Raw genomic sequence first — 24,027 nt, 5'->3', positions numbered from 1 at the left:
TATATCTTGTGGCATAATATATGCAGCCAGGTTTTACCATATATTATTTAAATTTGTGGCACAGAATTTTACCCATTAGCTTGTCTCCATTTTATTGAGGTTTTATGAAACAAAGATCACTTATATGTTTCTAGCTCCGGTCTCATTAATAAATTATCCTAAAGGTTGACAGCTGGCAGAACACACACAATAGTTGTCACAGTTGCTGATATCCCTCATAAACAGAAAACAAGAGCAGATGTTTGTCCTTTATAAGATACCACAAATTTTGCAACTTGATCCCTAAATGTAATGTGCAGTGACTTTGATATGGCGAAAGGAAGGAGTTGTGCAATACACAAATACTTATTAGTGCCCACATAACTTCAGTGTTTTCCATAAACATTAGTATATCCATTACCATATGTAGTAAGTATCATTTCTACACAAAGACTTCACTCTGAATTCAGAAAACTGCTTCTGGATTAAAAAAAAAAAACCAGTTATATCAAAAATTCAGGAAATCAAACTTTTTATGAAGCAATTTGCTCTGATTGCAGCAATGATGTGGTTGATTATCATAATGCCAATTACACTGAACATAAAATTATGTGCTTCCAGTCTTTATTCATAAATATTACAAATGTATGACTATTAGAAACACAAAAAATAGTTCTCCGCCAAAGTGACAGTCATTTTCTTTTGATGGAAATTGCCATCTGCTGGCCTGTGAAACTTTTCCTGTGAAAATACTTTTATCACCAATGATAATAGATAAATTTATAAAAAACTGCCAACCTGGCAGTGTCCAAGAACATACTGGCAAAATTTTGAATTAATTTTATATTAACATTGTCCTAGGTTGCAGCCTTGTGTTGAACATCCACAAATATATTCATCCAAATATTAGTATCCTTTATGTGAAGCACGTAGATGGGTGTGATTTGTTGCAGTGGCATATTCTTCAAAATCCTGAGTATTGCCATAGGAATCAGTCCAGTCACCTGAGAAAATAAAATTTAATTTTTAATGGTATACAGAAAACAATAAAGAGGATGACATCTCTCTCTCTCTCTCTCTCTCTCTCTCTCTCTCTCTCTCTCTCTCTCTCACACACACACACACACACACGCGCGCGCGCGCGCGCGCGCGCGCGCGCGCGCGCGCGCGCGCACACACACAATCACCACACTTTTCTAAAAGGATTTGCTCCTTTCAAATGCCATAATGTCTTTCTGTGGACATGTTACTTGTTAGTTTAAAATGTTCTTTTGAGATATTATTCAAAAATATTCTCGTCATGCAACCATATCGTAGCATTCTTTTGAGCTGGAATGCAAATGTCAGTATCCTCCAGTTGAAGCTCAAAAATATTCTCATCATACAAACATATTGTAGCATCCTTTTCAGCTCTGATGCAAGTGTCAGGCTCCTGCAGCTGAAGCTGCAGTTGTATGTCCTTAATCTTGTTTTTTATATTTCTGTGATAGGAAGAGTGAAGGAACTTCATAGCATTTTAGGAGGCAAAAGGTGTACATGTTAAGGGCCCATGTATGACATGGTGTAGTATAATTTATAGAACATTGGCTTAAAACTGAGTAACCTTTCTGTAATTCATATTACAAACTATAATGCACATTAAAAACTGTTTCAGAACTTTCAAAAGAAGGAGTGCTTGTGTGATATTATTTAGGAATAGTACTCAGTTTTCCACACTATAGAAGAAAGTGCCTTAATATTTAGAAACATTTTTCTCTTGTTGAGATTAGGCAATCAAAACTTATCATTATCTGCATCTAAGGTGCAACAGATGGTACCTATTTCAGTGCAAATTTGAACAAATTATGATCCTCTGTATGACCAAAAGCAAAGAAATTATATTGTGTGATGATTCAAATAATATTAACTTTGCAGTTGAATCAACTGATTTATCTACTGAGTACATTATATTTGACAAACATGGTCAAACTACAAACAAGAGTAACACTTCAGTTGATGCCATGTTTATGAAACCTATCTCTATAGCAGAACTCAATTTACATAATTTGACAAATGGGCTTTCTGACCATGGAGGCTCCCTACTTAAAACAGAACAGATGCACATGAGTAGAAACAGATCCTAATTACCAAAACTGATCTTCAGGTCTCATATCAAAGATTACAACAATTTAACAACAAAAGGGCAGGGTGCAACCAGCTGTGGAATGAGGCACATGTTGGAACAAATGATGCCCATCATCTGGACTCTGAGATCATGCTAAGATTATTCCAGTGATTGACAGAAAATAATAAAAAGAGCAACCTTGCTAATGGGATTCCAGTGAAGCTTGCGATCTACAGCTTTGCCCCAGAACTGATCTTGGCCCCAAGGTTCTGAATCAAATGGAAGGCCTGAACCAGAGATTTTGAAGGTTGTGTGACAAGCTAGGCTGTGACTTCTTAGGTTTGGGTCATAAGAGTTGAAAATTACAGGGTTCCCATAATTGGGTCTTGTGTACACTACACATCAGATGCTGCTACAAAGGTAGCCAAGTGTGTTGCTGCAGGTAGCTGACTCTGAGTGTGGTGCACACAAGGTCTTTTAGATTAGGAAAATCTCCATCCATTCCAGAAAATGACAGCTGTAGGAGACCATGAAGTATTATTGTAAGATATAAAGACAGGTTCCTAGAGGTGAGAGTACTAAGATCCAAGTGACCAGCTGCTGAAGCAATTGCAATGAAGCATCAGAGTTTGAAGTGCTCCTCATAGCTCACAAATACTAAGTACAGGAAGTTGGTAAAAACCCAAAATTGATATTAGTGGGATTTTTGGGATAACTTAAATGTACATAGTAAGAACAGGCTAATGGGATATGGAGGTTACATATTCATTGCAGTAGACTCTCAGACTCGGAGATAGAAATGGAAACTGCATGTGACATTCTTTGGGCAGGACTTAGTATCAATGGTGGGCATAAACTGAATATTGGGTCCTATTAACCCCCTGACTCACACCCAGATGTAACCAAAACTTTAGAGAAGGTATCACCTTGCTAGTAAATGTGTTCCCAAGTCAGATTATCATCAATGGAGGAGATATTCATCGTACAACAACTGACCGGGATAATTACTGCTTTGTAAATGATGGACATGTCAAGACATCATGTACAACAAAGCTAAATGATTACTCTGTAACCACTTAGAAAAGATAGTTTAGAAGCCCACTAGTGACAAACATATATTAGAGCTATTGGAAACGAGTGTACTTCACTTCTTTGAGGATATTCGCATTGAATCTCATGTCAATGGCCATGAGATAGTTGTAGCAACTACATAAAGAGGCAGAAGTACTATATCTCAAGGAGGAACCTGAAACATTTAGTTTTGGACAGCAGGATGTAGAAGAACTGTGGCTCAAGTTTTGTAGGATAGTTTACCAAGCACTGGGTAAATATGTATATAGCAGAACAGTTCATGATGAGAGAAGAGTCATTGTAAAGAAACTTCTAGAAATCAGTGACTACCGCACAATAGATGTAACACAATACATAGGGGTGTAGGTAGAGAGATACTAAAGGGAACATGTTTGGCACTCTAAAGGGATGTGCTTGACTTGGCAGACTGTATTAATAGCAACCTAACACCTTTCACAGACAAATAGTTAAAAATACAATGAAGTACTGTCTCAAAATAACTGATAAATATTCGACCAGATCTTGAAATATTTCAAAATGGTGCAATGAGTTGCAATTTGCTTTAAGTGAACAGAAATGCAAATATGTCAACATGGCATTCTATGAATACAATATCAATTTAAGTCACAGATGAAATCAGTCAACTCACACAAATACACTGAAGAGCCAAAGGATGTGGTACACCTACCAAACATCGTGTAGGGCACCCGCGAGCATGCAGAAGTGCTGCAACATGACATCGCGTGGACTCAATGTCTGAAGTAGGGCTGGAGGGAACTGATACCATAAATCCTCCAGGGCTCTCCATAAATCCATTAGTACGAAGAGGTGGAGATCACTACTGAACAACATGTTGCAGGCATCCCAGATATTCTCAAAAATGTTCATGTCCAGGGAGTTTGGTGATAAACGGAAGTGTTTAAACCCAGAAGAGCGTTCCTGGAGCCACTCTGTAGCAATTCTGGACGTGTGGGGTGTTGCATTGTCCTGCTGAAATTTCGCAAGTCCATCGGAATGCACAATGGAGATGAATGGATGCGGGTGATCAGACAGGATGCTTACATATGTGTCACCTGGCAGAGTCATATCTAGACATTTCAGGGGTTCCATATCACTCCAACTGCACACGCCCCACACCATTAGAGAGCCTCCATCAGCTTGAATAGTCTCCTGCTGACATTCAGACTCCATCGATTCACGAGGTTGTCTCCATACCTGTACACGTCCATCCATTCAATACAATTTGAAATGAGACTCATTTGACCAGGCAACATGTTTCCAGTCATCAACAGTACAATGTCAGTGCTGACCGGCTCATGCGAGGCATAATGCTTTGTGTCGTGCAGTCAGCAAGGGGAAAGGAGTGGGCCCTCGACTCCGAAAGCCCATATTGACGATGTTTCATTGAATGGTTTGCATGCTGACACTTGTTGATGGCCCAGTATTGAAATCTGCAGCAATTTGCAGAAGGGTTGCACTTCTGTCACATTGAATGATTGTCTTTTGTCGTTGTTGGTCCCGTTCTTGCAGGATCTTTTTGCGACTGCAGTGCTGTTGGAGATTTGACGTTTTCAGAATGAAATTTTCACTCTGCAGTGGAGTGTGCGCTGATATGAACACAGCTTCAATATGCCAGGAAGTTTCATTTGATGTTTTACCGGATTCATGATATTCACAGTACACTCATGAAATAGTCATATGGGAAAATCCCCACTTCATCACTACCTCAGAGATGCTGTGTTGCATTGCTCATGCACCAACTATAACACCTCGTTCAAATTCACTTAAATCTGGATAACCTGTCATTGTAGCAGCAGTAGCCCATCTAACAACTGCATCAGACACTTGTTGTCTTACATAGGCATTGCTGACCGCTGCACCATATTCTGCCTCTTTACATAACTCCGTATTTGAATATGAATGCCTATACCAGTTTCTTTGATACTTCAGTGTAGCTGATTGGCAAATTTTTTTGAGATATGAAGTGGAAAGATCATGTAAGCTTCATTATTAAGCAGGAGGCATACTTCAAGCTCATTGGTAGTATACAAGGGAAATACAATCTACCTACACATAAGACTGCTTACATAACATAACTTCAAATCGCCATATAATATGCTAAAGTGTGTAGAATTTGTATCAAATAACACTGACCGGAGTACCTGGACTCATGAAGGTAACTCTGCACAACATTAATGTTCATACTGGATATACCATGAATTTGCCAATATACAGACAGCTAATACTGTTCTGTGTGAAACAATATACTTTGTTTGAAGTATTAGATAATAACAGCAGCTGAGTAGTATAGAAGGAGGAGGAGTGGCTTTTTGCAAAGTAGTTATTTTTCTCCTAACATACATATATATAAAGTAATTTAGATGCAATCCCATAATAATCAATTGAGTACATTAGAATTAGTCATAATTTGTTGTTAGTGTACTTGAGAGTAGTAGCCAGCAGTGGTTGTTTCTGCCTGCTAACTCAGTCCATATTCCTGAAGGCTCTCCTTCCAGATGGGACTGACAGAAAACAGTGTGGATGAATGAATGGTCACAGGTTTGTCTGACCCATGAAAAGGCATCAAAGAAAACCTGAAAAACTTGAACTGGCAGGCATTTGAATACAGCCACTTATGATTCGCCAAAAGCCAAGTTACAGTTCAAGAACCAGTGTTTAATGAGGTATCTAGGAATATACTGCAACCCTTTCCCATTCAGATAACACTAATTTTGTGGCATCATTTATCATCCACTATAAAGTAGAAGTAGTTAGTGTACTTTAGAGAAGTAATCAGCAGTGGTTCTTTCTGCCTGTTAACTCATTCCTTATTCCTGAAGGCTCTCCTTCCAGATGGGACTGACAGGAAACAGTGTGTGGATGAGTGAATGGTCACAGGTTTGTCTGACCCATGAAAAGGCATGGTTGTCATGGTTTGCATGCTGTTTAAGATAAAATAACATACAAATTCAGCTGCATACTGGCTGTTAACAGGGGAGTAGGTCCAGCTAGAAATGTGGTTGTCATTTTGTCAGCTTTTCTCTGTGCAACTTAAGAGAAATTCCATTTGTAATGTGTTCCGTATTCAAAGTTAATACAGAGCTAAATCGTTTAAATTTGTTGAATGAGCCACATTACTTCGTAATTGCCACCACTTTCCCTGAAACTGTAAAGCTGCTGTTGTCACAACTTGTGGCTAGAACAATTTAAAATACTGAGTGTTCTCAGGGACAGACGTTTCAGGTCACTAAGGTGTGGCAACCTTCAAAGTTTCAGGTTAAAAGTGAGGCCCAGGAACCTCACGGTGTCTTAAAATTAAGAACAGTATCCCTCAAATTCAACTCAGAAAAGTTTAAAACTGAATGGGAATCTTTAAAAGGACACACACAGACTTCTTGGTTGACAATTTAAAACTTCTCCTCCAACTGTTGAAGAGTCACTTACATGTGACAAATTGTTGCAAGGCATGAAGAGGAAGTTGTCAACAAAAAAGGGCACTGGACAGGATATTTAACAATGGACATGATATTAGTAATAGCTATGGCCAAGACAGTGACACTTAAGACATTACCTAGAGGGACACTATTCTCCTGCTTAAAGCAGTCAGAGAGGAAATCACTGACTCGATGTCTAAAATAGCAGGGCGAGGCGAAGGATGGTATGAAGATGGAGAGACTTCCTCAAAAATGCCATTCATGGAGCTGCCCAAGGATAATATTCTACCAAAAGGTACTGTAGGCCTTCTTGATGTCAAAAAGTATAGCCAGGAGATGACGCCAGTGCAGGGAAGCCTATTTTATATCTGTTTCTAGGGAAGCTAGGTTATAAAAGGTGATGTGATACCTCCTGAAGCCACAATGAATGCATCTAAGGAGCTGTCTGGATTCTAAGATCCAGAGAAGGCGCTATTTGACCATCTGCTTCACGGTCTTTCCCACACCACTAGAGAGGGCAACAATATGATAACTACTTGGGTATGCTCAGTCCTTCCCAGGTTTTAAGAACAGAATTAAAATGGCCTCTCACCACTAGTCAGGAAGGTGACAGATGCCCAAATGTGGTTAAAATGACTGAGGAGGATTTCTTTGCTACACCCTGTGAGGTGCTGTAATGTACTATAAGTGACCCTATGGTGACCAGGTGATGTGTCACGAGCTGCAGCTAGGGCAGAATCCAGCTCCCTCATGGAGAAGGGGCAGTTGTATTCTTCATTAGTGATGGAACGGAAGTTTCAGCTCGCTCTGGAAATCTCAATTCTGGCTGATAGTGGTGGTAGCTATTGCAAAATAGGCCACCATAGTCTGGGCAATGTCTTGCAGAGTGATCTATAGACTTCTGATCACCTTTACAGCAGCCACTGTGCACTTGACACCTCTTCCAGAAATCTTCCATATAACTGTACTTTTAGTGGAATGGCGTAGGGTTGTCAGGAACTGTTGCCACACTCCCTTCTTGTGCTCCCTAATAAGTCAGTAACACATTGCCCTTGCTTCCCAAAAGGCTCCAAGGTTCTCTCCAGTTGGGTAGCATTTGAACCTGTGTAGAGCAGCTCACCTTGACCTGATTGCAGAATGACATTGATCATTCAACCAAGAACAAGTTGCCTTTCCAACTGGGCTGAAGACTGTGGAATGGCTTATCCTGTTAACCAGTTCCTATACTATCCTCTTTCTTCTTCTTCTTCTTCTTCTTCTTCAATAGGGACTGATAACCTCAGCAGTTTGGTCCCATAGAACGCTACCACAATTTTTCCTTCTTCAAACGGATTGCAGTACCAGATCTACCTTTATTTACACTATTTTCACAAAGTATTAAACTTCTTGTACTCATCAAAAGAAAAAGTGATTCTTTTTTTTCTATAATGAAGACACCAATTTTAAATGTAGGATGTTATGTATTACTACATAGTTTTGCAAGAAACTAGTTGTAAGTGAAACACTGAAGTTTTGTTCAAAACAAAGAACTTGAAATTATGGACAGCTGAGAGGCAATTTCTTCTTTTCTGTTTTAGCCTCCTGGCCTGTCACCTCAGTATCTTGTCTTCTGTGTTTCTCTGTGGTGAGGTTTTCATTATACGAACAATGATGCACTGTGTTCATGATGTTGCTGTTATGTGGAAGGTGCTTGTGACACTGTTGTTATCAAGATGATGATGATGATGATTGCAGAGTATTATGGGAGCTTATGAAGTATTATGTGAGGAACATGTTGATTTTATGGTTAGGAAATAATTGTTATAAAACATCAATTATGTTCATGGAATCATATGGCAATGAATACACAATGAAGTATATGATTCTGGAGAGCAATTCGTCGTCAGCTGATACTGGTATCCGAGTTTTCATTTCTCTCCTGAGATTTCCTTTGTCACGGTTCAGGTGTGGAAGAGTCATTGATGGCTTAGCAATCCAATCCTAGTGTGGAACAGGCAGCCACAGACATTACAGCTGATGGAAGGTGGAGGAGTTTACGTCTCAGGCGTTTGTCATTCTCCATTTTATGACGTTCCAGCTCAAAGTTTTGAAGAGCATTTGAGGTAACTGAGTGCCAGCTTCTTCAATCTTCTGCTATTGTGGACCAGTTACTCGGATCGATGTTCAAGTTTTTCAGATTTTTCTTGTACTGATCCTTATAACGTTTGAGAGGGGCACCTCATGGCCTTTTACCTGTACTCACTTCGCTGTACAGCATTTGGCGTGGAATTAATAGCATAGTTAATGACAAGATAGAATGTAAAGTGGTAATTGTGATCTATTGGTACTGTGTGTGAAAAACAGTGGAAATCCTTGGTTCAAATGAATAACTTTATTATGAATACAAGAACATGGAATAATGATTCATTCTTAAACAACTAAACAATCATTAGAACCTGTCTTGCCATAATTACTGTTCGCAAAAAAAAAAAAAAAAAAACACTTTAATAACTTGTTATTGACATAGTTAACTAAGGATTATTTTTCAACATTACACTATGTGGAGGAACTGCAATCCCCATTCTTAATCAAGAGCTGAAACTAGAGATGGCAGAGACCTTGGATGCTGGTGTATGGAGCAAAGTCGTGCTGATATGATCATCATCTCCAACCTGCTCCTCTATTGTACACAATAAACAATGCTGTAAAATGTGTTAAAACCTTTTGTATTTAACATTTTCTCAAGTTGAATGTGGTTATCACACTACAACCATAAAAAACACCTCCATACTGTAACAACCACCTCCTCTGTAATTCACTCTTGGCACTCCACATGATGGATGGAAACACTCTGCAGGCATTCCCCAAACTAAAACCCTTCAAGTCTACTTCACAATCACGTCACAATCACATCACCTGCTTTGGCAGCTATAGAAGGGCTGAGATGTCCCTGATGGATTTCTGAAAATTGTAATATGGAAGACGAATCGTCAACTTTGGTTTATGGGGATAATTTTAGAAAAGTGTTGTTCATCTGTAAAGGAGACATGTGCAGAAGACTAGGGTGACACATTCTTGAATACTGCTCAATTGTTTGGGGTCTCCACAACCAGTTCACAGATGGGCTACTAGATTTATTACCACTGCATTTAATCAACATCCAAGTATTACAGAGATGCTTCAGGAACTCAAGTGGGAATCCCTGGAAGAAAGGCGATGTTCTTTTTGAGGAACACCACTGATAAAATTTAGAGAACTGGCATTTGAAGCTGACTGTGGAATGATCCTACTGCTGCCAACATACATTTTGCATAAGGACCATTAAGATAAGATACCAGAGATTGGGGCTCATGTGGAGGCATATAAACAGTCACTTTTCCCTCACCCTATTTGCGAGTGGAACAGGAAGGGAAATGACTAACAGTGGTACAAGATATTCTCCACCATGCACCATGTGGTGGCTTGTGGGGTATGCATGTAGATATCTTATACATATGCAATGCAGTTTATTAACCCAAAAGAAATGCTTCTGTTAGTTACAACCCATATTGTATGAAATAATAACTACGGTATGATCACCTGTATCATGTCTTACATAACATTTAAGTTCATACATAGCAATTATTGGGATTAACTACTTCAGTAAAGGAATTTTGCCTACATACAGATACATTTTTCAACATTCCATCAGTTCTGCTTTCAGATGATACTGTTGTATAACTCAAATTGTGAAGTAGAAAAAATCCAGGACTGCATCATTAATACACTTGATAGCTTAGAAACATAGTCCCAGTTAACAGATAAAATCTGAACTACTCAAAAACACATTTGGTATCAAGAGTCAAAATGCCATGAAATAAAAATAAGCCATAAAATATGGAAAGAGCATAAGCAGAATCTATTAAATTTTTAGGACCAAGTACATGGTTTATCACAATTGCTATTACAGGCTTCTACAGGTTGTAGAGGGAAGTTAGTAGATAAAATTTTAACATGGAACACATATAAAGTAAAACTGATACAGTCTTCCAACTTATATTGTATCTGACTGGTACATTTTCGGATGTGGGTTCATTATGAAGTTTTATCTACTACATCCCCTCTACAGCCACTAGAAGTCTGTAATGGGAATTCTGAAACACTCTGTGTAGATAAGAATTTAAATATAATATGCATATTGAGCACGTAACAGTTTAATTAAGTAGCTTTGCTTTTGGGATGCAAATATTATGCAGTGACACTGACTTGGACACAAAGAAAATTGCACCCTTCAGTTCAAAACAATGTAGATGGGAGTTATCCTTGCAATATATCTTTTGTTCCCAGAATCCTCCGGCCTCAATATACCACAACAACTCCCACACAGTTTCCCCTCCCTCTGTTCTGTCACCCACTTCCAGTCCACTCCCCCCCACAATGTCATCAGCATCAGCATCACACGCTGCACAAAGTCACCAGTTCCAGTACCATGTGTTGGATTTCTATCACAGTCATCTATTGCCTATCCCTCCCACAATCCAATCTTGCACATCTGCTGCCTCCCTCTGAGCCATCAGCCACCCTTCCTCAATCCTCTCTCCCACTCCCTGCCTGTTTTTTCATATTGCCCACTCAAACTAACACAAAAACATCACACCAGTCTACCTGCCAAACTGCAGCACAACATATCTATACAGATATTGTGTGTGTGTGTGTGTGTGTGTTTTTCAGTGAGTTAGCGAGCTTGTATCTTTACTTCTTAATTATTCACATTCAGCAAGAGCTTTTTATACCATACTGAAATGTAATACTAATTTCTAATGTTTGTCCAGTATCCTAATCTGATTATTAATAAATGTACTTATCGCCTCATGCCTGTATTTTCATTGTGGATGTCCACCTGGGAATGTGATATGTCCTATCAGCGAGGCACAAACCGTGCCCAGAATGCAGGAGCTGTCTCGATGATGCCTGGAATGTTGCTGTCTGGCAGAGGCATGCCATCTGTCTTAACTGAAAAGTTCTGCAGGAGTGTCGAGAACGTGAGAAACAAATTCTGGCGGGCAAAAGTCTCTCCAGCACACAGACGTTTACCTGCAACATAGAGGGGTCTGTATGTGTGCATACTCTTCTCCTGTTATCAGCAAATGTCTAGCAAGTCTTAAATGACATGCAATAAGATGAAGATAAAAATTGGGATTCAAATATAATTGTGGCAATCTGTTATGACATGAACAACTCAATGATAGTGAGTACTTTCTCTCTCTTAAACACAACTTATATAATACTGTTCTTGTAGTGCTGCATTGGCCAAAGGTGGGTAGCAGTGTTACCAGATTGGAGTCTTGGTAAATCTAAAAAGTGACTGTAACACTAAAGAGGCAGTATACGTACCAGCCCCAAATGGCAAGGTAAAGTCCTTCTTGCTGAGTTTTCCATCAGTATCCAAAAACCTCTCAGGTCTGAAGTTGTTTGGATCACCCCACAGATCTCCATCCATGTGCATGCTAATCAAGCATGTTATCACAACAGTTCCCTACAATAAGAAAATCACATATTCAGTTCTTTCACATATTGTGTTAATTTGTAACTCACATACAAGGGAGGAATTAGTATTCTGATGGAAAATTCACTCTCAACTGAAAGTCAAGCACTATTCATTATCCCCATGTTTTTGATATTCACTGAAGCTGAAGCCTGTAATGCAATCCCTTGTTCCAAAAATACCAGAAATAGACCCAAAAACAACAGTATATAAATCTGTATACAGTGCACAAGATACACAATCTAGACTAATCCTTGTTTGCAACTAGTTTATTCTAATATTGAAATAAATGAATGTTTCTTATGTGAAATAGGCACAGCCATGTGTGTAGTACCAACAAAAATTTGTTAAATTTTACTCTTTATTGTTCATGATATTACCAGAATATTACTACAATCTTTATTCGAAAATCTAGGATGGAATAATAAAACAGTATGACTTTGTTAGTATAGATTGCTACTCATCACATAGAGGAGGCTTTGATTGAGACAAGCACATTTTCCACACACACACACACACACACACACACACACACACACACACACACAGGCACTTCTAAATCCGATGAATCTGATAGCTTAGTTTACTTTTCAATATACTTTTACAAATGCCAGTCTGCCACGCAACACTTCCTCTATGGAGTGAGTAGCAATCTACCATAATTTAATTGTTGTTTAGACATAGTTAAGGAAGTATTCATAACTGAAGGCTCATGGAAAGTTCTTGCACTTAAAAATCTGACTCTGCTAATAATTACTTGTTTTAGGACCCACATATCTTATTTGAAAGCCTCATTTCATTCTTTACAAAGAAGAACATTTTGTCTTCTTTGAGAATTTGTGTAATTCAAAAAGTTTTTTATTCAACATATTGTTGTGGTACGAATTCCACAATTTTTTAATCTTTGATTGTAATTGTTTTAAAATTTCATTGTTACCGGTACTGTCTTGTAGCCATACTTTCCTGTGTCAAAAAATGCATCATTTTACTGCAAAAATATGTTTCATGTACCAACTTTTAGCTAAGTGTGGTGTACAGTGCCACCGGCAGACATGCTCTATCAGTCTCCATTTAGCAATCAACTTCAATACTTTAAGAAGTCAACCTCAAAATCTGTTTAGCAAAGAAATTAAAATGTTTTTGTAAAGTCAGCTTCAGTTTAGCCTGCAATAATTTATCACTTGCATAGTTAGTCTCTGAAGTTAATTTTTAAGAAATTTTCAAGAAAATTTGATCTATGAAGTTGACCACTGTTAAAATGACACTGAATAAATCACAAATATTGATGGATAGCAAAGTAGATGAATTAATTTGAATATTATACTAACTATCAGTTCCTGTATACAACATTTGTTAGCTCAGATATTGAAAAGGACAGTATTAAATGCATCAATGACACAGCTAATTTACAGCAAAAGAATTTTTGGAAAGGTAAGTATACTTTCTTATGTTAGGAGTGTGTTACTCTGGTTTTGTTGTTATTATTGTTGTATTCAGTTCAAAGAGTGGTTTTATGCAGCTCTCTAAGATAATCCATCCTGTACAAGCCTCTTCATCTCGGAACAACTGCTGCAACTTATATCTATTTGAACACACTTACTATAATCATACCTTGGTCTCCTACAATTTTTGCTCCCCACACTTCCCTAGTTACCAAACTGATGATTTCTCCTTTCCTCAGGATGTGTCCTGTCAACTGAGTTCTTCTTAGTCAAGTTGTGCCATAAATTTCTTTTTCTCCCAGTTTGATCCAGTACTTCCCCATTACTTAATCTACACATCCAATATTCAGCATCCTTTGTAGCAACATATTTCAAAAGCTTCTGTTCCATTCTTGTCTGAACTGCTTATCACATTTCACTTCTGTACAAGGCAACACTCCAGACAAACACTTTCAGGAAGGACTCCCTAATGCTTAAATTTATATTATATGGTAACAAATTTCTCTTTTTCGGAAATGTGTTTCTCTCTTTTGCTATCTGTACTTTATATCCTATTTACTTCAATTCGAACAGCAAACTCAACTGTTACTTTTAGTGTCTCATTTCCTACTCTAATTCCTTCAACATCACCTCATTTAATTCAACTACATTCCATCAACCCTGTTTTACTTTGGTGGTGTTCATCTTATAGGCCCTAACATCTTTTCAAGATTCTACTCATTCTTTTACTGTCTGTGATAGAATTACAACGTTACTGGCAAACCTCAAAGTTTTTATTTCTTCTCACTAAACTTTAATTTCCTTTACAAATTTCATTACATTAAAATTGAAAGAAGCTCTCATCCTAGATTGCCACCTGATGTGACCAATGACTTTATGTACCCAAGTAGTTTTATGTTAGGAGAAAGTTCTGTTCCTAAATAAGGCTAACAAAAGAACTGCATGCCTTTCTACTTAAAAACGACTACAGGCAGTGGCAGCTGCTGTGTAAGAGCACGTGAACATCCTAACTTTCAACACCTTGCGGATTTAGTGGTTATTTTTCTCTGATTATTGTTAAACTAACATAGATGCTGCAATGTGAAAGATACGGTACTTAAATCTAACATATTACTGTTCCTCTAGACTCTGAGAAACATGGCATCAGGGTCGCAAGCACACCTTCTGTTGTGCATGTTTTTAGGAGACTTTTTTGTGTATGCGCAACTCGTGTGATGTAATTGCCTCATGAGCCAAATTCATACGGATTTAAACACTGTGCACAACTAGCTCTTGCCATTCAACTAGAAGTTTACATTAGTGCCACCAGGTGGTAGCACATTGTGGCAGACTTTTATCCTCATTCACTATGCATAAATCCTACTATAAGAATAAGCCTGATGTAAGCAAACAAAGTATCTTGGTGTAACCTTGGACTCTCGTCTTAATGTGGAGCCCACATACATGAGGTCTACAGAAAGTTATGTGCCATAATGTCCATCCTACATCCAATACTCAACGCATCTAGCTCCCTTCCCTGCTCTGAAGGAGTAACTGTGTATCAGGCAATCAGGCAATTAATTATACGGCCGGTAATGGAGTATGCATGCCCTGTCTGGGGATATTCGGCGAAGCAGCATCTGAACAAACTCCAGAGGCCCCAGGACCATGCCCTCAGGAGGGCACTGCATCTACCCCTGGGTTTCCCCACTGATGTTCTGCACGCCACAGCTGAAATCCTCTTCCTGAACGAGCATTTCCAAGAATGGGCAAGGGCCATATATGAGAGCTCTTCCAGATCTGGAAATGACCTCATCCATTCCCTAGGTCAGAATGACATGTCCCATGACAAGCACAAACATCGAATGACGATCTTCAGCGACTAAGTCGAACAGAAAATCCTTACCTCTAATTCCCAATCCTGTTCCCTTCCCCCTAAAATCAATCACCTCGCCAACCTCAGGCAAGTACCAGACACACACAGAACATTCATGACGTTACACAGACATCCAAAAATCACATTAAAAAAAAATCACACACACCATCAAACACTTGGAGTAAAAGCCAAAACACTACAAACTCCTCAACACACTTCCCCAAAGAGGGAAAGTATCAGATGAGAGTGAGGGAAACAAATAAATGCAATAATTGGTCAGCAGCCGTAGCCCTCGTACCGTGGTCTTTTGGAAGTAGATCCAACTTACGTATTAGATATCTTATTACTACGTCACTGTAAAAGAATCTTTAAGACATTCTGATGTATTAACAGCCACCAACGTTTTTCTTAATTATACTTTCAACTACGTAATTTTTATTTTAAAAATCGCCTACAGTCACCGTCTCTGTAAAAGCTATTTGTGCTGTGATTGTCTTGCTGTTCATAAGTACGGTGAAAATGGATAACACTGCTTCCTGCTTCGTAGTGAAACATGCGCGCGGAACACTGTCAATGGCGAGAAATGAGTTGTTCTTAATGTTTTTCATAAGATTACATAGAAAAATCAGCTTTTGATGTTTTCAAGACACACTGTGTAATGAATAAAAGAGAAAGTATGCTACTAGTACGCGTGGCGTAAACGGTAGCTTAGTGGAATGATTATCGTGTATGCAGGCGGGTGGCGGTTCGAAACTTGTTGTGGGCTACAATGTCTTTATGTTTGGTTTGAATACCGAAGTCATTTAAATATAGAAGTCATCAAATATACATTAATTAATTCATATTTAACCATCATTTTTCAAGAAAAATGCATGTCTTCTAGTTTCTAATGACATATCACACGCAAAACTTTGGTTTTCATTGCAAATATACAGTCTTAATTATCGAAATTTGTAAAAAATTGTTAAAGACTTTTGAAATTAAGAAAACATTACACAATTACATTTTCTGGAGAAAAATCAAATATTCTTCATTTTATACGCCAATTGTTTTGTAGGGTGGATGTGGTCTCTCAAGAGACAAAGTGAAAAGCATTGTAGAAACGTGGAAAACAATGTTTGCGGCATCGAACACACTGTACAAATGTTGCATTTTTATAGTTGTCTCCGTAATATTGCAATCTGAACCCAATATAACTGATCTGGAGGCACGTTAAGGGATCTGTCACGAGAAATAACAAGACATTTAAGCTGCCACATGTACTGGAACTAATGCACCAAGCTTTGTAACACGTCTGCTGAGCGATGGCGAAATGCAGAGCAGCACGTCATAAAGGAGGAGGAGAAAATGTGGATTTTTTGTTGGCTTGGGATTCTGTTGCTGATTGCCTCATTATCAATGTAGCAGTACTGAAAAGTACCGTATTCCCTCTGAGTCCGATACGGAAGGAGTTTAGAGATTACCAGACGAGTGACTGTAATACCTTCAGTGACTTCAAATATTTAACTATATGGAAGATCAGCGCTTTTATGCCACACATAGCTCATGAAGAAAAATTACCCTTCTTAAAGTCAGGAATTTTCGTCACTCTTGTTTTCAATTACAATACTATGTTAGCTAAGATCGAGAGCATGTTATGTTTTCCGTCCGGTCACCTAAGAAGCATATCGCCTGAGTTTTGCCATATATTACTTCTTTCTGTTTAAAAGTTAAGCTATATTGTTTCTCTGCTCGTATTTTTATACGTTTTCACATCTCAGCAGGTTAGTAGGATCATTTGCCTGGCCAATGCTGTCCAAGTAAAAAGCACCGGTAAAGCTGTTGCCTCGTATCATCACAGTTGATGTACGTGTAACGCACAGCATAAAACGTATCCTAATTATTGTATTTTGACTGTACTCGACAGCTTGGCTTCCGCTCCACGTGAAATGAAATTTAATGAGATTCCAGCAAACGCAGAAGATTACATAGTGTAACGTTTACATAAAGTTTGTTCTTATGATGACAGCACACTCCTCAGATTGATAATTCATTCAATGTTGAGAAATAAGATCGGACGCCAGTATATGTTAATGTTGTACTGACAGCAAACATATTTTGTGGGTTTCTGAATGAGTTGTAGTAAGTTATGTATTTTATAACACAGTAATCCATTTGAGGTGCTGAGGATCATAAGGGCCTAAAGCACATCACTGTCAGTTATGAGTGCTTTCATTCGTGCTTCTGATAACTATTGATCCTATGGTGAGTCAGGTTTGCCTGCTTTAGGCCCACATTGTATATATGAAAATTGACGAAAAGCTGTATCACAGGTTTTTCTGATATTCACTTAAATGAGGGATCGACGGTGGTGTGATTTAGGCCCTTATGGATCTCATTTGTATTCTAGTCAAGTGACCATGTTGATAGACATTACTACTTGAATTTAATCATTTCCACAAACGGCACTTCGTGTTTATAGAGTTGGTTGTTTACTGTGCGGGAATTGGCTTTCGAACTACGTTGAATTTATTTTAAATGCTAACAAAAAAGTAAAGCTGTGAGAATGAATCATGAGTCTATTTGGGTAGCTTAATCGGTAGAGCACTTGCCCATGAAAGGCAAAAGTCCCGAGTTCGAGTCTTGGTCTGGCACTCAACTTCAATCTGCCAGGAAGTTTAATATCAGCGCACACTCCGCTACAGAGTAAAATCTCAATCTGGTAACAGAAAAGTAAATTGCCAGGAAAAGTTAGCTGCAAAGGAACTAGGGCTTCTGAGAACAGATCCTTCGGGTGCGAGAGCGACGAAAATCAAATAAGCGTGACTGCAAGCGAACATTTAACAAGAAACTCTAAAGATAGCGTACATTGTTGTGTAGGTGCAGCGTAAGGATATCTGATTTTCAGCCCAGGAGTAAATTCGTGAACAAATAAATCTGTTAGGGATCTTGTAAATTTGTCCGAAAAAATGTAAAAGTACGAAAACTCCCACTTACACAGAAGAAGAAAAGAGAGGCTACACATTATTTCGTTATTGTCCTAACCTGTACTTAACTACGTACAAAACAAAGCCATTCCACAAGAATAATTCTTTCTTGTGTCAGATAAGTTATGCATCATATTATTATTAAACAATGGAAAATACAGAATGGAATGCACAAATATTATGAAAAGGGTAGTTGCTACTTACCACATAGCAGAGATGCTGAGTCTCAGAAAGGGACAACAAACAGAAACAGACTGTCGGAAAGTTATCTTTCGTCCAACACATCCTTTGCCACCAGAGACTATGGTCATGAGCGAGTGAGTTGTGTGTGTTTTTGGCAAAGGCCTTGTTGGCCGAAAGCTAACTTTCCGACAAGGCTTTTTGTTGTGCATTTCTGCCACTCAGCATCTCCAACATATGGTGTGTAGCATCTATCTTCTTCATAATATTGTTATTATTATTGTTGTTGTTATTATCGTTGTTGTTATTATTATTGTTGTTATTATTATTATTGGCAGTGGCTGTAGTTGTATAAATCTGTTGATAAGCATAACTGTTATACAGCAAATGCTATTAGCTTCACACTCTCAAATTTATTTGAATCAAAAAATTTGTGAACACCCAGAATGTATACTCACGAGCCGCCATTGGCTACAGGTCAAAAGAGAACCTTTTTTTCCTTGCCTCACACATCATGTCTCCATTGTAGTTTATTATTAAATGTCAAATCAAGACAGAATAAATTCCATTTGTTACAATACAAGCCCAAGTTATGAGATACATATGAACACAAAAGATGTAGTTCAATTAGTATTAAACTGTGCATTAGGTGAGCTATAAATATAAAATCTATTTGTGAAAGACATTTCTTGAAAAAGTCTGTAATGATATTTCTCTTGTGGACTTGGGTGTAAATATCCTCACAGTACATTGGCCACTGCAGCATGTGTGTACTTCTTTAACCCATGATACAAATTACTCATTAATTTTTTGTAAAATTTCCAGCTCACTTGCAGATTTTTAGGGTTTGACATATTCACTGCAGAAGTAAATAAACACACAAATAAAGACTCACTTTGGGCACAGTGTAACCCTGGAGGGTGGTGTCTTCCATGGCCTTATGGGGTACAGAGATGGGGGTGACGGTCCGAATCCTCATCACCTCCCTTATTGTTGCTTCTGTATATGGTAGGCTGCAAGAACAAAGGAGCATAAGCACTCCAGTTTTCATGTGACATAGCTTAAAATGAATTTTAAATTTGGAAGTTGACGAGAAACTTGAAGAAATGTGGTATATTCATTGAAATTAATGGAGTGGCAAAAGAAGATTAGCGAGATTTGTCCACAGACTCTGTTATGAAATTATGGTGAACCTTTTATTTTTATGTAATAGTTATTACAGTTTACCATAGCCACTAGATGCCAAACCATGCATCTTAGGGCAAATAAAGAAATAAACAAATCTGTGAGCAGATTTCCATTCACAAATAAAGAAGTATGGGAGTAGGACAGTTTACTTAGAGAGGTCTTAAATCACTTGTCTGAGAATTTGCAATGATTCAGGAAAAGAGTGAAAGTACTTGCATTGAGGGATGAAATGAAACTCAGTGATTATGGAGATACATAAGAATAACCTATATAACTAATCATATATATTGCAACAAAAGAATAAAATCTTCATTGACAAGTAATTTAATTACAATAACAATAATAATAAAATAAGAGGGTCATTCAATAACCAAACAGACAGATAGTTGTACAGCAAACTGGTTTACTTAATCAGAACAACTTTTTCTCTCATTTTTCCTTGAAATCCCCTACAACTTATGTGCACTCTATATGTAAATTGAAGAGGAATGTCTGCTATCAGCCAGAGCCCCCTACACTTTACATATAATGTTTTTACAGCTGTGGGATCTGTGTGGTGTCTGTTCTTTCAAAGGAACAGACACCATGCATTCAAATAGTTGTATGCACTCATACCATCTTCTTTCAGATCTTCTTTCTTCATGAAAAATTATTTACCTTTATTTCGAAACAAATTTTGAACTACGTTATTTACCTCTGTTTTACCACTGGACTTGATGTCATGCAAAGCTTCTTTCATGAGACCAAACAGGCAAAGACCCAAAAGAGTAAGGTCAGAGCTATAAGGAATGTGAAGTAGGAACCCTCCCATCCATTCTACCAATAGTCTGCTGCATCGGTTGTAGTGTATGTGGTTGTACTTTGTCTTGAAGAAGCGGCATGCATTTCCTCTACCCTCCTGGAAATTTCCTCCTCTGTGTGGGCTTGACTATGTTCTCAGTCATGCCTGAGTAGTGTATGCTGTTGATAGTATATTGCTCCTCTAAAAATTCAAAGAAAATGTGACTATGGCACTAAGAAAGATGGTTGATATTAGCATACCAGCCAATGGTTGCATTTTTTATTCATTATGAACAGGTGATCCAGAGTGTTCCCACTGCATGCTTTGAGTCTTGGGCTCTGGCACAGAATTATGTACCCAAGTTTCATCATAAGTTAAAATAAAGAAGAGGGTACATCACATACCACTATCATTTTCTCCTTCTTTCGTGTTGCATCTGCATATGGTGTGTGGTAAGAATGATTGTTGAGGGCCTACATATGAGTTCAAATTTCTCTGAATTTACCAACCTAGTAATTTTTATGGATCCGTGTCTGAGGAAGTAAAATGATTATCAGAAATTCAACAATAAACCTCTCATCTCTGTGCAGTAGAAAATTTCTCATAGCAACTGCCATAGGATTTTCACGAGCATCTCTGTAATGCTGTCATACTTAGTAAATGAAAACCTGATGAAAATTACAGCTTTTCTTTGTCTATTCTCTATCTCCTCTGTTCGTGGAGAGTCCCAAATTGACGAGTAATACTCAAGAAATGATCAAAAGAAAGATGTGCTAACTTCCACTTTTGTGGCTGAATTACATTTCAGTCAGATATTTTAATAACTCCCAATCAAGCGTCTGACTTTCCTGCAACAAGTTTTATGTTCATTTTCCATCTTCAGTTATCCTGGAGAGGCACTTCTCGGAATTATGCCATTGTTCCTGTTTCTAGATATTGATTTTCAATTATGTAACTGAATAGTTTTATAACAAAATAATAGTGAACTTTCCACCTGTTTAGTTGCCATACATTACATTTATTTAATGTTGAAGGTTAACTATCAGTCTCTGTACAATCCTTCTACATCCTGCAGATCTTCCTGAAGTTCACTACAATTTCCTGACGTTACTGAGTTTACAACTGATTCACCATATCATTTTCATACACCAATGAGCCAAAACATTATGACCACCTGCTTAATTGCCACTTCATACAACTTTGGTACACAGTAGAGCAGGGATTTTGTGTGGCACCGATTCGGTCAACAAGTCCTTGCTGGGGGTTCCAGAGGTATATGGCACCATATATCTACCTACGGGTCACACAATTCCCCCATTCCCCTAAATTATGAGCTGCTGGTTTGGGAGCATGGAGCTAGTCCCTAATAGCATCCCAGATGTGTTCTAGTGGGGTAGGAGAATTATGTGGCCAAGACATTAATGTGAGTTCTCTATCATGCTCTGTAAACCACTTTAGCATAATTATAGACTTGTGACATCGACAGTTATCCTGCTAATATCCATTCATATGAATGGATGAAAGTGATCCGCAATAATGCTCACATAGTGTACAGCTGTCACTGTACCTTCAGTCTCTACCACTGGCCTCTTGGGAGTCCAGGTGAACGTCACATATAGGATTATACCATTCCCAGCAGCCAGCATCCGTGGCACAGTATATTTTTTGAGCATCTGTTCACCTACATGATGACATATCTGATCATGACCATCAACTTGGTGTAATAAGGAATGTGATTCATTTGGCCAGGCAACACGTTATCACTGGTGCACAGTACAATCACAGAGAGCCAGTATGTGCTGAAGTCATAACTTAAAGTGTTGTTCAGTCAACATGGAAACATATAGGAGTCAGACACGGGTCTGTAGAAATTACTAGGTTGGTAAATTCAGAGAAATTTGAGCTCATATGTAGGTCCCCAACAATCATTCTTACCACACACCATATGCAGATACAACACGAAAGAAGGAGAAAATGATAGTGGTATGTGAAGTACCCCATGTTTGACAACATAAGCTCGAAAACAAATGCGCCTGCACTTGAATAGTATTCTGTCATCAGATCTGCTTTACAGAACAGGCAAGCCTCCAACTTACACATTCTGTTGTAAGATGAGGACATACAATACTTTGTCACCTACTCATGTTTTCAATCATTTTCCGTAGGTGTTCATGACAGTAGCACATGAGTAGCCAACCAGCTTCATCGTTTCAGAGATTCTTGTTCTCAGGTGCTGGGTTATAATAATCTGCCCTTTATTAAAAGCAGTTGGATTTTCCCAGTTGCAACCTGTGTTACAAATTCCCTGCTCCACAAATTCTCTGCTCCACTTACATTTTTTCCTTACTACGTCACATACCCGCAATGCCACCAGGACAGATGCCTCATCAGTGTTATATATGTCTGGTTAATTTTAGAATGACCCTCGTAGTAATGTGTATAAATATAAAGTCTGCTGAGATACGTGTGACGTGCTCACTTGTGCCGATCGTCTAGTGTGGGTAGCCTCCCGCGGCCCACGACTGCATCCAATTCGTCCTGCACCTTCCTCATCACTTCTGGGTTGTGAACCACATAGATGAGTGCCCATGTCAAGGTGGCTGACAGCACAGAGGCAGCCGGGAAGAAGAAATCCAGCAGAATCAGGGACAGCTGTTCTGCTGTAACAGCCAATGTTTCCATTGCATTTTACTCAGATTAGTGGATACCAATTTCTCATGATATATGAGATGTGTAAAAATGTAAAGGAAAATTTGTAATTTGTTATGCTGTAACTGGCCAGTTTGTCGATATTTCCGTTGTTGTGCTGCTAAATACGTTTGAAAAGTATGTGTACAGTGTCAGCCATAGTAGATACGTGGGCTATCCACAAAGTACATTACGTTTTCGTTTGTGTCCGTTAGGGGCGGGGCTAGCGCGGCCATCTTGGTGTCATGGCATTCCGCCACTCAGTTGGCATCCTGCCGTGCTAGTGAGAGGTTCGTGCTGTACTCCATTGAGTTACTGTGACAGTTTGAAATGTCAGCGTTAATTGAAAATGCTGCGAAGTGTGAAGTGCGTGCTGTAATAAGGTTTCTGGCTGCAAAAAACTATACACCGATAGAAATCTATCGGCAGCCTTGTGAAGTGTATGGGGACAACATAATCACTGAAGGTGGAGTGCGTCAATGGGTCATAAAATTTAAAAATGGCCGAACTAACGTTCACGACGAAGAGCGAAGTGGAAGACCCAGCATAGTGACTGCCGAACTTGTCGAAAAAGTCGATGCCGCGGTCCGTGAAAACCGTAATTTCACAATAACGGAACTCTCTATGAGTTTTCCACAAATTTCACGACGTTTGTTGCACGAAATCTCTACCGAAAAGTTTGGTTACCACAAGTTTTGTGCAAGATGGATACCAAAAATCTTGACAGATTCACAAAAATCAGCGAATGGCTGCAGCGTTAACGTTTTTGGATGCTTACGAGAAAGATGGCGACTCATTACTCGATCGCATCGTTACTGGTGACGAAATATGGGTTA

The 24,027-nt window shown here is 38.6% G+C and overlaps 1 protein-coding gene across 1 annotated transcript in view; it reads right to left on the bottom strand.

The window, feature by feature from the left end:
* Window positions 1–581: 581 nt before the first annotated feature.
* Window positions 582–24,027, bottom strand: part of LOC124738352 (probable cytochrome P450 304a1) — a 157,110-nt gene continuing 133,664 nt past the window's right edge. The window contains exons 6-10 of the mRNA XM_047248602.1: window positions 22,983–23,163; window positions 19,430–19,547; window positions 11,941–12,082; window positions 11,422–11,640; window positions 582–983 (exon numbers count right to left, since the gene is read on the bottom strand). Coding sequence (XP_047104558.1) covers window positions 11,468–11,640; window positions 11,941–12,082; window positions 19,430–19,547; window positions 22,983–23,163 — 614 coding nt within the window. The 3' untranslated portion in view covers window positions 582–983; window positions 11,422–11,467. The remainder of the gene's footprint in view (window positions 984–11,421; window positions 11,641–11,940; window positions 12,083–19,429; window positions 19,548–22,982; window positions 23,164–24,027) is intronic.

The sequence above is a fragment of the Schistocerca piceifrons genome, chromosome 1, assembly GCF_021461385.2.
Source record: "Schistocerca piceifrons isolate TAMUIC-IGC-003096 chromosome 1, iqSchPice1.1, whole genome shotgun sequence".
NCBI lineage: Eukaryota > Metazoa > Arthropoda > Insecta > Orthoptera > Acrididae > Schistocerca > Schistocerca piceifrons.
This window is presented reverse-complemented; position numbering and strand designations above follow the sequence as displayed.